General features: G+C 47.7%; 1 protein-coding gene across 1 annotated transcript; it reads left to right on the top strand.

Moving 5' to 3' along the window:
• Positions 1 to 5,469: 5,469 nt before the first annotated feature.
• On the top strand, positions 5,470 to 10,118 carry LOC144930169 (cathelicidin-2-like). The gene is made up of 4 exons (XM_078851317.1): positions 5,470 to 5,685; positions 7,512 to 7,619; positions 8,671 to 8,754; positions 9,792 to 10,118. Exons 1-4 carry the CDS (start codon positions 5,506 to 5,508, stop codon positions 9,903 to 9,905), a joined length of 486 nt encoding a protein of 161 aa, XP_078707443.1. The 5' UTR covers positions 5,470 to 5,505; the 3' UTR covers positions 9,906 to 10,118.
• Positions 10,119 to 17,086: the final 6,968 nt, after the last annotated feature.

Here is a 17,086-nt window from a genome sequence, read left to right as displayed (position 1 = left end):
ATACTTTCTAACTATAAGGATAGTTAAGATCTGGAATAGTTTCAGCATTAACTGCTCTTTTGATACCCTTCCACCTCCACCCTCATTCCTGGGCACCCACAATTTAAGCACACACTAAACATTCCAGGAAGCACCCACCAGTCTTATGGGGTCCCTACTGGGCCAAAGTCTTTCTAACACTTCCGCAAAGGTTGGGGCCCCCCTTGGACAGAAGATCCTGTCAGATTACTGGATCAGAATCCATGTCAGTTTAAACGCAGCCTTTTATACCAAAAGCCCGTTCTCTGATTGTGACTCGCCTTAATCACCCCCTCCCCTGATGTTTGTAGTTCCGGGAGGAGGTCTGGTACCCCTCCCCCAGGGAGTAGGACACAAACACCGAAGCCATTCCTAGGTTTAACGCATTGGTCCCCAAAGATCCTGCAGGGGGTTGCAGTAGCTGTCACACCCAGTTCTTCTCCCTCAGCTGCTTGTCTGCTGCCAAGGAATGAATGTGGTGGCTGTGGTGGCCAAAGTGACCCACCAACAGGATCATGCCACCTCTCCCCATCCAGTGCTGGGAAGGGCCATCATGTCACCCCACTAGGACACCCCCGATTGTTACTCTGACCTTGGGGGATTTATTGTTTGTGCACTTGGGTTTTCCCAAAAGCTGTTGCTTCCTTTTGCAGGAAATACCTGTTGGCAAATATGCCAGGAGTAGCAGATATGGGAACTCAAATCAGCTGAGATCATGGGGATAGGCTGCACACCCCACATTCACAAGAGTGTACGGCTTTCAGTGTCCAGAGGGCAATAGCCCTTGTGGCTCTCTGTCAGGGAAACCCACCATCAGGGAGATATCTCACTGTACCCACTGTGCTAGGGATCCTTTTGGTACAAATGTACCTGCATCTCTAGGCACCCAGGTTATAATCAATGGGAACTTCACCAGATGGTAAAAGGCATAACTCCATTAAATTCTATAGATCAAGAGGCACTGTTACCAGCAAGGAATTTATCCCATAGGTAGGGTATGATTTTCTTCATTGTGTGTCATGGCATGTCTGCCTTAGGAGACTGCGTACAGAGAGAGAGAGAGAGTGTGGGTGTGTGGTGGAGGACAGACTGACAACTTTGTGCACACATTTTAGACTGCTAGACACACTTCTGGGCAACACTCGCTTGTCATTATATGACTAAACTCCTCATTGAGTTTGACATATGAGAGGCACTGGTAAAGCCCAGGGACCGAGTGGATTTGGAATTTTTATACAATATCATCTGATAGACTGATGCTTGGTCCAAATGACAGGAGCTGCAGAGAAGAAGGTTCTCATGCTAACAATGATGCCATTGTAAGGAAAGGCAGAGATAAGGGAGCTTCCAAGCTTTCACTGAGAAAGGAATTTGGAACCACATCAACTATGTAACTGAACCGTTGCTGCCGACCTTCACAGTTTTCATACAGTCATAGTTGTTAAGTCCACCAGAGACCATTGTGGGCGTCTAGTCTGATCTGCTGTGGAACACAGGACAGGCCAAAGAACCTCAGCCAATCATTTTTGCCTCAAGCCCATAACTTCCATTTGAGCGAGAGCCTCTCTTTTAGAAAGAGATCCCGTCCTGACTGAAAGCCGGCAAGTGATGGAGAATCCAGAACATCCCGAGGTAAATTGTTCCCGTGGTCAATTATCTTCACTATTATAAAATGCACCATATTTCTACTCTGAACAGTACAAGTGCTCCCACTTTTAAGCCCGAAATCAGCAGTTATTCTAAAGGACAGAACCCTGTGCCCCCATGGACCCCAATGAAGACACAATGGGGTGCCACACGGGTGCCAGGGTCTGTCTGTCTGCACAATACTGGGATATTGGGGTTTTACTTAGCACAGCAAAGAAATGGACTGGAAACCCTATTCCAGTGAGCAAACTGCTGGGGGTGTTACCCAACTAACTTCTGTTTCCTGCATTTGCAAAAGAAATACCATAGCATTTGGGAAGCAAACCGGCAACTGCCATAACGTTACGGTGCTGTGTAGGTGAGGGTGAGAGACCCACTCTGAATAGCCTCTGTCCTCAGCTCTTTCAGGTCGTAGTACTTTGCTCTAATAGCAGAATGTATATTACATTTTACGTACTCGGACATTGTCTAATTAACCCTCCCAACACTCCTGAGACCCGGGTCTAGAGAAATATTATAATCTCCATTTCAGGGAGTTCCAGGCACAGAAATGCCATTTATCTTTGTCTCCTCTAACGAAAGCATACCCCGAGAAAGGAAAGGCGCTTTAGTTCTCTGTAAGGTAAATCACAGACTGTCCAACACAAGAGGACACAACACACATGTGTAAAGTCATTATGGGTGTGTACTATTCTGAGATATCTGTATTGTGTGTATGATGGACAATGGGTATTTGAAAACTCTGAAGAGCCATTTCTAGGGGAAAATTCATAGCAAAATTGCTTGTTATGAGTGATTTGCATCACAGCAGCCCCCATTCGGTGCCGGTATCAGAGTCCCATTGCGCCAAGCACTGTCCTCAGGAATGAAGCCTGGAGTTGGCTGGTAGCCACCATTGATGAGGGCAGTCTTTAAGGCAGCCTGTACTGGGATGGCCCCACGGTCCTCTTCAAACCAATCTGTCTTAAAAGCATTTCATGCAAACTAGGGGTGTCTCATTAGCTGAAGGCTTCAGGAGGACACACAAAACTCTATGGAAACAAGTTTCCTGAAATCTGAGGCTTCGATCTCTGTGCTCCGGATCCCCCAAACTCTGGAAACAGAGTTCAAGGCCTGCAGGGGCAGCTCCTTCCACGGAAGAGAGCTAGGGAGTTCTGGAGGAACCTGCTGCATGGCATGGTTGTGGGGACCGTATGAGCAGTGAGGATTGTGTTGGAATCAATACTGGCTGGCCCTGGAGGGAGGGGCTGGATTCCAGGATCTGGGGAGTGGGGACACAGGAATGAGGTGCTGGCTGGCTATGAAGGAGGCAGCTTCCCTCCAGATTTGGGGGACTGGGCATACAGGGAAGATATGCCAGTGAGGTCTGGAGAAAGAGCTGCGTGAGGGACCTGGACAGCCAGGAGGGATAAATGCTGGTCAGTTTCCCAAGGGCAGGTTGTGCTATGGAGATGGAGGAGCCTGTGCTCCGTGGTCGGAGGATTTCACTGCAGTGCAGACACGCTGGTAACACAGGGCAAACCAAGAAGAACCCCGCACATTTCAGTTAAGCAGGAGTGTTGGGATAAGCAGGGTGCAATGATCAGGTTTGTGCCGGAGAGCTGCAAGGAGGAAGCAGGGAGACATCTGACAGATACAAAAGCAACATCTTGTTACAGATGCACCCTCAAGAAGGAGACTGCAAATGTTTGCAGGCCCCTGGGCTGAGCAGTGCTAAACCTTGGGGTTCCAACAGAGCTGCAGTGGGACTCTCAGAGCAACCACTATTCAATAGAGTGCCCGGAGATAAAGACTAGGAGCTGAATTCTTCACCGCCATGCACCTCAGTCTTCTTATTCATAGGACACTAGCACCTACAGACACCAACCAAGGTCTATTATGCTAAGCGCTGTACGCAGACACAACAAGAGAGTCCTTGCCTTTATGAGTGTTCAATCTAAACAGGCAATACGGAGGAAGAGTGGGAGAAAGTAAGGATCGCTATTTACAGGTGGGGAACTGAGCCTCAGACAGATAAAGTGACTTGCTGGAAGTCACACATGGAGTTGACAGAGTTTGCAAAATAATGGCCAAATTCAGTCATCAGAATCCAAACTGTGACCAAGTACAACTCTGCATCAAGCTGTACCCCGGGGGGCACATGCAAGAGGCACTGCCTAGGCTGAGAGGGAAATTTTAGGTGGACAAAATATGATTTTGTGATTATGGTTTTACAATAATTATAATAAGTAAATTAAATGTTATCACGACACAAGGATCAGATGAGCTAAGAGGGGAGTGTTATAAGACACTTCAAGAACTTCTAGCAACTGACTGATAGAGAAGTAAGTGGTACGAGCGCACTGCCGCCCCACCCCACGTGACGCAGCACCAGCTTTAATTCACACACCGCACAGGGAGCGATGGAATTGTCAGTTACAAACCCCGACCGTCCTGCCTGGATTACCAAACCGTAGCTAAACGGTCAGCCAGAATCTGCAGGAAATGACCTGAAGAAAGAATCCTGAGACTTCCTGGTCTTATCCCGCAGCAGAATCCTGATGAAGGGGACTTCTCAGCCAGGAATACCGTCCACACTGTTGACAGTATTTTATGTAGGAGGGAAAGTATTGTGAGAGCCCCACACAGAGGACACAGAGAACGTGCTCGAATCACACAGAAGAGATCTGATAGTTTGATTGTGTTTGACAGAATTGCAGACCAGTGGATGAAGAGGAAGTGGCCGATAGGATATAACTGGCTTTTAGTAACACATTTGAGACAGTCTCTCATGAAATCAGACTCTCAAAATTAATTCAACTTTTCTTGGGTAGGGACACAGCCACGTGCACTGAAAATTGGCCAACTGTAAATACAGGATAATGAAAAAAGGATAGCAGCCTACAAAGGACTTAACCCCGTGAGAGGGGGATACATTTGGAAAGGGGGTTAGGGGTATGACTAGGAGCAATGGGATAACATTAAGAAGGGACGGGTTAGACTGACTCACAGGAAGACTTCATAATAGAAGGTTTCAGAGTAGCAGCCGTGTTAGTCTGTATTTGCAAAAAGAAAAGGAGTATTTGTGGCACCTTAGAGACTAACCAATTTATTTGATTGGTTAGTCTCTAAGGTGCCACAAGTATTCCTTTTCTTTTCATGATAGAAAAACCTCTCAGGCTTTGGAACAGGGTCCTCCTATTGGACACGGGGGAGCCCCATTGCTAGGGATACAAAAGAGCAGGTTGGCCTGTCAGGAGCAGTCCGATGTGTGGTTATCCATTGTTAATGCACTGTACAGTCCCCTTGGATTTAGTGGTGGCACCATCAAAACCAATGACCTGGGCCTACTGACTGGCTCTAAGGGAATGCTTGTTGTGTGATTTCTGGACAGAGCTGTTGGGTAAAGCTCTGGTTGTCTGGACTTTAGGGGACAGGTCTTCTATTCATGTAAATCAGCGTAGATCCATGAAAGCCGATGGAGCTGTGGCAACTATACCAGACGAGGATCTGGCCCAACAGAATTAAGACACGTAGCTCAGCCCTTACCAATACAGGGGGCCCTGGATACCCTCTACCCACTACCATGGGTTGTTTTGCAATTGGTGCACACGATTTCAGCAATTTATTTGAAAAAATCCTCCTTTTCCTCTTACTGACCTCCCCTTTGTGCCTGCTCCAGCAGGGTGGCCAATAGAAACGTCCTGCAGATGGATGGGGAAAAGTCACCTGTTCAGGGAGGACGGAAGCAGGCAGCCAATGAGGCACTAGCCCATACAGAGAAGGCAGCGTATAAAAGGGCTTCCCCCAGGGGTGATTGGGCTGCCCACCCAGCTCTCACTGAATCCCACAGGGCACAGGATGGAGACCTGCCTGAAAGTCCTGCTGATTGTCGGGGTGGTCACAGCAGCCCCCGCGCCATCATCATCCCCTCTGCCAACCCACGAGGATGCGGTTTTAGCTGCCGTTCAGCTCTACAACCAAGAGCCAGATATAACACTGGCCTATCGGCTCCTGGAAGCTGAGCCGCAGCCAGACTGGGTGAGTGACCTGGGGAATCGCTTTGTGGCCTGTGTATATTCGATGCCGCTTGAGCTCATAGAGCAGGTCAAGGGGAAATCGCTGGCCTCTGATGCTAGACTCCTGTACCTACAGTCTGGTATTTGCACCCTTACTGTTATTATCCAGGGCTGATTTCTGGTGGTGCCGGCTATGGGCTAGGTACCCTCCAGGCACTCATGAAAGACAGTTTCTGCTCACAATTCAAGTAGGCAGTGGTTAGGGGAAGGGGAAGGACAGAGAATTTATAAACCAGCCAACTTGAGTCACTGAAAGCAGCATGGCCAAAATTGGTTATAAAGAGGGTGTGAAATATGTGCAGGGACGGGTAGCAGCCAGACAGCTATTTCCCTGTATTACCACACAGCAGCTTCCTGATGCCACTGCAGAGGAAGGGCCTGAGAGCAGCAGTTCATTCAGATACAGCAGGCAGAGCCTGTTTTCCATTTGAATTATACTCTGAGCAATTCGGGGCAGGGACCGTCTTACTCTGTGTTTGTACAGCGCCTGGCACAAAGGCGGTGGCCAGCCATAAGGGTTCAAAGAGAATGAGTCCGCCCTGAAAAAATCATGCAATGGACTCACTAAATTCTTCAGTGTTCTTAAAGTAATACACTTGTTTTGTTTTGTTTTTTTTTGTCTGGGTTCTGAGCCTTTACAAATAAATACTGATTATTGGTGATTAAAGGCATGGAGTTCGGAAGGTTTAAAAAGGTTTAAGAGGAAAAATTATTTGAATTAAATGCCTTCCTGGGTCTCCTTATGCAGAGAATTCAAATTTAGTAATATGTAGAAGACAGATTTAATGTAAAGACATTTGATAATCCCTTATTGTCATTATTTATTAAGTGGCAACAAAGCGCTGGGCACTATTCTTCCTGGAGGGACCGAATTGATATATTATTTATATCCCAGCAGCATCTACAGGTTCCAGCCAAGACCATGGCCCCATTGTGCTAGGTGCTGTACAAATACATACTGTCAGCCCTGGCGGATTAGGCTCATGCAGAAGGGCAGTCCAACACCCGGGCGGTGGTGGGAGGGGATAAAGGGAACAGATGGAGTCCTGCCACTCTGGGGCTGACAGCCAGAGGCCCCGCCTCCCCGGGACAGTCACGGCCTGAATGCCGCTGCCCCGAGTCAGTCACTGCCAGAATCCTGCCACCCAGGCTCTCCCTCCCATCCCCCCAATCCCTCACCAGGAGACAGCCCAGGCTTGGGTTCTTTTCCCCATCCCGCAATCACTCACCTGGAGGCAATGGCAGGGCTCCCGTTGTCAGCACTGGGCAGTGGGGACCTGGCTGTCAGCCCTGGGGTAACAGCAGCAGTGCAGAAGTAAGAGTGGCAACGGGACACTAAGTGTGCTGTGAAAAGTGATATTTCACATTGCCACCCCACCCTTATTCTGTGCTGCTGCTGGTGGGGCGCTGCCTACAGAGCTGGACGCCCACCCCGCAGCCGCTGCTCTCTGATCCCCTGGGAAGCAGTCTATGTATTTGAGTGGCAGGAGAGCGGGGAGGGATAAATGACTATAGATACAAAGAAGAGGGGTGTGATCAAATAAGTTTGAGAACCACTGGACTAAAACAAGTCAATACTTATATTCTGCTTAGACTGGAATCTTTTCGCAGGGCCTCATCTGTGTATGTGTTTGAACAGCTCCTAGCACAATGCGGATCTGATGCCAGTCTAGGCCTCTGGGTGATACTGTAATAGAATAGAAAATAATTACAAGGCCAAAGTGGAGCCTGGTGCCTTGTTGCTCACAGTGAATGATTATTTTGTTCTTTCATTGAATTTCTTCTTAGGACGTGTCTTCAAAAACTATCCAACCGCTGACATTCACTGTTCAAGAGACAGTGTGCCCGGTAAAAGAGAAACGCGACATCAGCCAGTGTGAATTCAAAGAAGATGGGGTAAGGATCACTTGCTGCATGGAGACACCTCCCTCTGCACCTTAAGTTGACCAATAGCATCTGTCAGGTCCCGAAGCCTCACAGAAAACGTGTGTTTCCAGCAGAGACATAAAGGAAGGAATGGGGCCATGGGACAGTGCCTTTTCCACAGTAGCCTCCTTATCAATCCTTACATCAATGTCACAAACAACATCCATCCATTCATCCATCCACTAATTATAGGACTGGATGGTTTTTAATCTCTAGTTTGCTGTTGTCAGCTGGGGCACCGTTCTACCGGGGAACCCTCACTGAAGTCAAAAGGAGAAGGGGATGCAGCTCGTGTAAAATATTATTCATGGTGCACTGACGTTCCTAATGAGATCAGGGCCGCATGGTGCCAAGTGTTGCATAAACTCAGACAGTCCCTGCTCCGCCCCAAAGAGTTCACAATCTAAATAGACCAGACAGAGACAGGCTGGCCGAGAGGGAGTGCTCTTATCCCCGTCTCACTGGTGGGTGATGTGACTCACTCAGGGTGACACACCAGGACAGTGGCAGAGTGGGGAACTCCACCCAGGTCTCCTAAATGGCAGCCCAGTGCTTTAACTGCACGTCCACTCTTCCAGTTCTATAGGTATGCTCTGCCCTAACAGAAATCCTGCTTCACTTGGCTCAACTGAGTACAGATTTTGGTTCATTCTCTCCTTGTCTATGTCTACATTTACCCATATGCTGTTCTCTGTGGGCCCCTCTCACTCATCTGGAGTACACAAGGAATCGCAAAGTGACTGCTCGCAAAGTAAGGAACTATTGAACATGAGCAAAGGTTACTTAGATTGAAAGTTCCTCAGGGCAGGGATCATCTTTCTGGTCTGTGTTTGTACAGTTCCTCTCGCAATGGGGTCCTGATCCAGGGTGATGTCCAAACCAGGCCGAAGACTGAGCCTCCCAACGTCCTCTTTAACTTGTGACCAAACCACCCTGGGAAGCAGGTCTCCACATGCAAGAGGCCTGAGCGTTAGCGCTCCCTGACAGGCAGATGCTGAGGTCTCTTTTCTCTCCCTTACAGCTGGTCAAAGACTGCTCTGGATTCTTCTCCACTGAACAGGACCCCGCTTCCGTCATCATCAAATGCGAGGAGGCATCTGAGGAGGTGAGTGGCCTGGAGGACCTCCTCTCTGCTCACGGCTGGGCTGAGGCAGGGATAAGGGTTTCCCTCGCTGAGATCTTGGCCAGGTATTTCACACTGCACAAGTGTTCCCAGAACAAGTGTCCAGCTGCACCTGCTGGCAGTGAGCTGGCAAAGGCCTCCTGCCCCACAGGCCTAGACATGGAGCCCTACAGCCGCCAGCAGAACCGCAGGGAGCAAATTCTAATCTCACTGGGATACATAAGAAACCTAAAGCTCCAGATGGTGCCTGGCAGCGGGGCAAGGGCAGGGGGCTCTGGGGAGGATCCTCACCACCTGCCTTTGTCTGGCAGTGACATTTACATACGTTGTATGATGCAGACACTGAATGGCCCCTGGTCCCACACACCAGACAAAAGGCCCCAGGCATGGCCCTTTCTTCTTGCTCTACAGCAGGGACCTACCCAAAGTGGGCGTAAGGGTTACAGACAGTAAAGGGTGAGGGGATAAGGGCTGAGTCTATAATCCTGTGCCTTCAATGGCACGGCCCTAGCACACTGTCCCCGCAGCAGGCAAGCTCCTGCCCCTCCCTCAGAGCCACAAGCGATGTCACCCCCTGTCCAGAGTCCAACGGGAACACTCCTGAAGGCTACTCCTCTCCCCCACTAGCCACCTAGGCCCACAGTGACACTGGTCGGATGCTCTCTTTTGTTCTGGAGAGGCCATGTGCTCCAGGGGAGAGGGCACTGGACTGGGACTCAGGAGACCTGGGCTCTACTTCCTGCTCTGCTACTGACCAGCTGTGTGACCTCAGGCATGTCACACTCTCACCCCTCACCCTTTCCCCCTCTGTCTATCTGGACTGTAATCCCCTTGGGGCAGAGACTGTCGCCCACTGTGCGTGTGTTACAGCAACTACCGCAGCCCTCCTCAAAGTTGGGGCCTCTAGTCATTGCTAATAAGAAATGAAACACAAGAGGGAACAAAGTAACATTCCCTGAGCTGCAGGAGCCAGTTTCAGTCTGCGTGGAGATGCTAACCCTGACTTCTTTTCTCTCTAGCCTAATATCGTCACACGGGGCCGCTGGAGTAGATTCAGGAAAAGAGCTGGCAGGTTTCTTCGCAGACATAAAGGGAAAATCATTCGTGCCGGTATAGGTATCGCCCTTGGATAAGAAGATCCAGAAAGAGAGGAGATGAAAGCGAGCCGATGCTGCCAGACCCAGATGTGGCTCCATTTCCCCTCCACTGGAAGCATCATCGGAAGCCAGGCTCATAACAATCTCAACAGCTTCAGAGTGTCTGCTTCTATCCGCCGCTTAGCAGCCATTGCAGGGCTGCTCACCAGGGCTCCTGTGCGTAATAAATTGCCATTCTGCAAACCTAAACTGTTGTCCTCTGGTTCATGTCCCTAATCTCCTCCCACAATATGGAAGCAGAGTGAGTCACCTGACTTTGCTACTGGCCAATGAAAACCCCCCAACGAGGAGTCACACGCCATCCTCATTAAAGAGACCCAAACCCTGCCCTATTGCAACAGAGATCCAGACACTAAGGCCCAGCTTGTTAAAAGTGACTAGCAACTATGGGTGCCCAACACAGGATGTCCTCAAAGGGGCCTGGTTTTCAGAAAGTGCTGAGCAGCTGCCCTCCGAAAATGTGGCCCCTTCAAAGTCTCTCTAAGGTTTGAGACACCGAAAATCAATTGTCACTTTGGAAAATTTAGCACTCAGGGCATGCAATGCTTTAGCCTCCCTGATTTACTGCAGGTTCCATCTAGAAAGTGGGTAACGCCCTTTGCCCTCTTGGTTCTCTGAGACAGGTAGCCCATAACACCCAAAGAAATCACTCCCTGACGGTTTAGTACACTCCAGGAAGGAGGGCCTGACAATGTCCTGTGTTAAAGGGTTGATGGTGCTCAGGTCCCTTTGCAGCCCCTCTGCCATGGGGTGAATTTTCCCCGAAAGAACAAGATGGGGCTGCCCCAAGGTTTCTCCCAACCAGACACACCCATAGAGTTCAGGCTCCTTGCACAGCTTTCAGCGAGGTGTTGATCATGAAAGAGGACCCCACAGCTCCCTTCCCACCTTCCTGTGCACAAACCCACAGGGACAAAATCCCAAAGCCGGGTCATTAAAGGTACAGATTCCATCAGACTGAAAACCCACGAGCTCTTTGGCCTGACAACAAACTTGATTCTGCCGCGCTTATGCTCCAGCCTTAAAAATCTATCGATTTGGAGTCAAGAATGACATGAAGTCTCCTGAGAGGCCAATATGGCTGCATCAGGCACTCTTTAGTGACCTGAACATTATCAAGTGGAAACAGGGACAAATTGCTACGGATGAATAGAAAAGAACAAGCCAAGAATGTAGGGAAAAAACAGGAATGCTAAGATATAAAATAAGTTACACCTAGCAAGGGACATACCGGGCACTAAGAAGAGGTTCTATAAATACATTAGGAGCAAGGGTAAGACAAAGGAAAGTGTAGGTCTGCTACATAAGAGGGAAGGAGAGCTAATAACAGACGACATCAAGAAGGCTGAGGAGGTTGATGCCTATTTTACTTCAGTCTTCACTAAAAGAGTTGATTGTGACCAGGTGCTTCACAAGAAGGGGAAAGGAACACAAGCCAGAATAGGGAAAAACAGATAAAATATTTAAATAAGTTAGATGTATTCAAGTTGGCAAGGCTGTACGCCATTCACCCTAGGATACTTAAGGAAGTAGCTGAAGCAATCTTTGAACCCGTAGTGATTATCTTCTGGAACTCATGGAGGATGGGTGTGGTCCCAGAGGACTACAGAAGGGAAAACATTTCTCTTTAAACTTAAACACTTTTAACATTAAACTTTCTCTTTAAGAAAGGGAAGAAAGAGGACCTGAGGAATTACAGATAGTCAGCCTAACTTCGATACCTGGAAAGTTACTCAAAGAGACCATTAAACAATCCATGTGTAAGAGCCTAGAATAGAACAGAATGATGAGTAGTAGATGAAGGGTGAAGCAATAGATGTCCTATTTCTTGATTTTAGTAAAGCTTTTGACACAGTCCCACACAAGCAAATGAGAGAAAAGTGGTGAAGATGAAATACTAAGAGGTGGGTTCTACAATGGTTGAAAAAACATTCTCAAACAGTAGTTATGAATGTTCACGGTCAAACTGGGAGGGTGTATTTAATGGGGCCTCCAGTGGTCTGTCCTGCGGCCGTTACTATTCAATATTTTCATTAATGAGGTGGATAACTGAGTGGAGAGTACGCTTATGAAATTTGCAGAGGATATCAAGCTGAGCGGGGTTACGAGCACTTTGCAGGACAGGATTAAAATTCAAAATCACCTTGATCAATTGGAGAACTTTTTTGAGATCAACAAAATAATACTCAATAAAGACAAGTCCAAGTGCAACACCAAGGAAGAATAAATCAACTGCACAAATACGTAATGGGGAATGACTGACTAGGTGGCAATACTGCAGAAATTAATCTGAGGGCTACAGTAGATCAGAAACTGAGTATGAGCCAATGACGGGATGCTATTTCGAAAAAGCTTAACATCATTCTGGGGTGTCTTAAGAGATATGTCATATGTAAGACCCAGGAGATCATTGTTCCATTCTACTGGGCACGGGTGAGACCCCAGCTGGAGTGCCGTGTCTAGTTGTGGGGGCCACACTTTAAAAAATACATAACAAATTGGAGAGAGACCAGAGGAGAGCAACCAAAATGATAAAAGGTTTAGAAAATCTGACCTATGAAGAAAGGGGGGGAAAATGCGATTAGGGTTATTTCTTTTATTTCTTATTGGCTTGTGGACTCCTCTGTGCTAACCCCAGATGCTTTTGTATGCTTGTAACCTTTAAGCTGAACTCCAAGAAAGTTATTTTGGGTGCTTAATTTTTGGAATTGCTCTTTTAAAATCTAGCAAAAGCCTAAGTTCCAGATGTATGTCTTTCTTTTTGATTTTAATAAAATTTACCTTTTTAAAGAACAGGATTGGATTTTTGGTGTCCCAAGAGGTTTATGCATATGCTGTTTAATTAGCTGGTGGCAACAGCTAATTTCCTTTGTTTTCTTTCTCAGCTCTTCCCTGGAGGGGTATGTGTGAAAGGGCTTCAGGGTACCCCAGAGGAAGGAATTCCCAAGTGCACCTTCCTGGGTTTCAAAAAAGGGGTTTTCCATTTGGGTGGTGGCAGTGTTTCCCAAGCCAACGTCAGAGAAAAGCTGTAACCTTGGGAATCATACAATCATAGAATAACAGGGCTGGAAGGGACCTCAGGAGGTATCTAGACCCTCCCCCGCTCAAAGCAGGACCAATCCCCAACTAAATCATTCCAACCTGGGCTTTGTCAAGCCTGACCTTAAAAACTTCAAAGGAAGGAGATTCCACTTTTACCTGGGAGTTTAATACAAGCCTGGAGTGGTAAGTATTAATTTTTAAAAATCCTTGCGGGCCCCCACCTTCTGCACTCGAAGTGCCAGAGTGGGGAATCAGCCTTGACAGAACCACATTAAATATGTAACTGAAGCGTTGCTGCCGACCTTCATAGTTTTCATACAGTCATAGTTGTTAAGGCTGCCAGGGACAATTGTGGTCATCTAGTCCGACCTGCTGCAGAAAATAGGACAGGTCAAAGAACCTCAGCCAATCATTTCTGCCTCAAGCCTGTAGCTTCCATTTGAGCGAGAGCCTCTCTTTTAGAAAGAGATCCCGTCCTGACTGAAAGCCTGCAAGTGATGCAGAATCCAGAACATCCCGAGGTAAATTGTTCCCGTGGTCAATTACCGTCACTATTAAAAAAATGCACCATATTTCTACTCTGAACAGTACAAGTGCTCCAACTTTTAAGCCCCAAATCAGCAGTTATTCTAAAGAACAGAACCCTGTGCCCCCATGGACCCCAATGAAGACGCAATGGGGTGCCACACGGGTGCCAGGGTCTGTCTGTCTGCACAACACTGGGGAATTGGGGTTTTGCTTAGCACAGCAAAGAAATGGACGAGAAACCCTATTCCAGTGGGCAAACTGCTGGGGGTGTTACCCAACTAACTTCTGTTTCCTGCATTCACAAAGAAATACCATAGCATTTGGGAAGCAAACCTGCAACTGACATAACGTTACAGTGCTGTGTCGTTGGGAGCGGGTGACCCATTCTGAATAGCCTCTGTCCTCAGCTCTTTCAGGTCAAAGTACTTTGCTCTAATAACAGAATGTATATTACATTTTACTCAGATATTGTCTAATTAACCCTGTGACGGGTTCGATCACAGAAACCCACTTGGGAAGTGCCAAGTCTACTTCTACCCCTGCTTTCCCTGCCAGCCTGGGACCCCAGCACCCTGTCTTGCTGAGCCAGACATGCCAGCCTGCTCCAACACAGACCCAGGGTCTGAACCACGTGCCCCAAAGCTGCAGGCTTAAACTGAAAGCAGCTTAAGAAGTGTTCCTGTCTTTAATACTCAGTTGCCCAACTCCCAATGGGATCCAAACCCCAAATAAATCTGTTTTACCCTGTATAAAGCTTACACAGGATAAACTCATAAATTGTTCGCCCTCTATAACACTGATAGAGAGATATGCACAGCTGTTTGCCCCCCCCCCCCCAGCCCCGGGTATTAATACATCCTCTGGATTAATTAATAAGTAAAAAGTGATTTTATTAAATACAGAAAGTAGGATTTAAGTGGTTCAAAGTACTAATTGGCAGAACAAAGTGAATTACCAAACAAAATTAAATAGAACATGCAAGTCTATGTCTAATACAGTAAGGAAACTGAACACAGACAAAAACCTCACCCTGAGAGAAATTCCAGTAAGCTTCCTTTTACAGACTAGTCTCCTTCTAGTCGGGGTCCAGCAATCACTCACAGCTCTTGTAGTTTCTGTCCTTTGTTCCAGTTTCTTTCAGGAGTCCTTGGGTTGGAGAGGCTGTCTCTTAAGCAAGCTGAAGACAAAATGGAGGGGTCTCCCACGGCTTTAAATAGACTTTTTCTTGTGGGTGGAGACCCCCTCCTCTCTCCAATGCAAAGTCCAGCTCCAAGATGGAGTTTTGGAGTCGCATATCCATGCATGACTCATTTTGGAGTCACATATCCATGCATAACTCAGTTTTTACAGGCAGAAGCCATTGCTTATCTGCTACCTTGAACGTCTTCATGTAGACTTCTTATGTGGATTGGAGCCTTCCAAGATCCATTGTCCCTTAAGTGCTTCTTGATTGGGCACTTAATTTGCACATTCCTTTCTCAAGAAGCTGACCAAATGCTTTACAAAGGCTACTTAAAAATCAAGCCAGTAAGCAGCCAATATTCATAACTTCGAATACAAAAATGACACATGCATACAAATAGGATTAATAGATTCAGTAGATCATAACCTTTACAGAGATGTGTTACATGGCACATGTAGCATGAAACATATTCTAGTTATGTCATATATACATTCATAAGCATATTTCCATAAAGCCTTATGGGGGGCACCGTCACAAACCCTCCCAACACTTCAGAGACCCAGGTCTAGAGAAATATTATAATCTCCATTTCAGGGAGTTCCAGGCACAGATATGCCATTTATCTTTGTCTCCTCTAATGAAAGCATAACCCAAGAAAGAAAAGGCACTTTAGTTCTCTGTAAGGTAAATCACAGACTGTCCAACACAAGAGGACACAACACAAATGTGTGAGTCACAACAGGTGTGTAGTGTTCTGAGATATCTGTATTGTGTGTGTGACGGACACAGGGTATTTGAAAACTCGAAAGAGCTGTTTCTAGGGAAAAATTCACAGCAAAATTACTTATTATCAGTGATTTGCATCACCGCAACCCCCATTCAGTGTCGGTATCAGAGTCCCATTGCGGCAAGCACTGTATCCAGGAATGAAGCCTGGAGTTGGCTGGTAGCCACCAATGATGAGGGCAGTCTTTAAGGCCCACCTGCACTGGGATGGCCCCATGGTCCCCTTTAAACCAACCTGTCTTAAAAGCATTTCATGCAAACTAGAGGTCTCTCATTAGCTGAAGGCTTCAGGAGGACACACAAAGCTCTATGAAAACAAGTGGGGATTCCTGAAATCTGAGGCTTCGATCTCTGTGCTCCGGATCCCGCAAACTCTGGAAACAGAGTTCAAGGCCTGCAGGGGCAGCTCCTTCGCTCTTCCACGGAAGAGAGCTAGGGAGTTCTGGAGGAACCTGCTGCATGGCATGGTTGTGGGGACCATATAAGCAGTGAGGATTGTGTTGGAATCAATACTGGCTGGCCCTGGAGGGAGGGGCTGGATTCCAGGATCTGGGGAGTGGGGACACAGGAATGAGGTGCTGGCTGGCTATGAAGGAGGCAGCTTCCCTCCAGATTTGGGGGACTGGGCATACAGGGAAGATATGCCAGTGAGGTCTGGAGAAAGAGCTGCTTGAGGGACCTGGACAGCCAGGAGGGATAAATGCTGGTCAGTTTCCCAAGGGCAGGTTGTGCTATGGAGATGGAGGAGCCTGTGCTCCGTGGTCGGAGGATTTCACTGCAGTGCAGACACGCTGGTAACACAGGGCAAACCAAGAAGAACCCCGCACATTTCAGTTAAGCAGGAGTGTTGGGATAAGCAGGGTGCAGTGATCAGGTTTGTGCCGGAGAGCTGCAAGGAGGAAGCAGGGAGACATCTGACAGATACAAAAGCAACATCTTGTTACAGATGCACCCTCAAGAAGGAGACTGCAAATGTTTGCAGGCCCCTGGGCTGAGCAGTGCTAAACCTTGGGGTTCCAACAGAGCTGCAGTGGGACTCTCAGAGCAACCACTATTCAATAGAGTGCCCGGAGATAAAGACGAGGAGCTGAATTCTTCACCGCCATGCACCTCAGTCTTCTTATTCATAGGACACTAGCACCTACAGACACCAACCAAGGTCTATTATGCTAAGCGCTGTACGCACATGTAAGCAGCCAGGATGAGCTCCACCCTGACATCTGGTGGTGAGGTGTAGCAAGTTGTGGAAAAGAACTTCAGGGGCTGATCTCATTTGCATAGGCACACCCACCCTGCCTAGAATGAGTCCATAGCTGCCCAAATGGTCACTTTGGCTGCTGTGGGATCCCCAGTGTCTCTGTTATTGGGGCAGGAAGAATAAATTATTATTACTCTGATCATGGGAATCAAGGACAGTGGAACTGTACTTGGCGTTTTGTTATGACGGAGGGACTCGCCATCAACTAAGTAGCACTCGCTAGGCAAGGGACATGGGTTCCAAAACTCTGTGAATTGAGAGAGGCTGGGGGTAGGTATTAATGTGTGAGTGCATGGGCCCCCTGGTGAGGGTCTTGCATGCTAATTGCACTTTCTTCTCTTGCTACTGTGGAATATCAGA

The sequence above is a fragment of the Lepidochelys kempii genome, chromosome 2, assembly GCF_965140285.1.
Source record: "Lepidochelys kempii isolate rLepKem1 chromosome 2, rLepKem1.hap1, whole genome shotgun sequence".
Taxonomy (NCBI): Eukaryota; Metazoa; Chordata; order Testudines; family Cheloniidae; genus Lepidochelys; species Lepidochelys kempii.
This window is presented reverse-complemented; position numbering and strand designations above follow the sequence as displayed.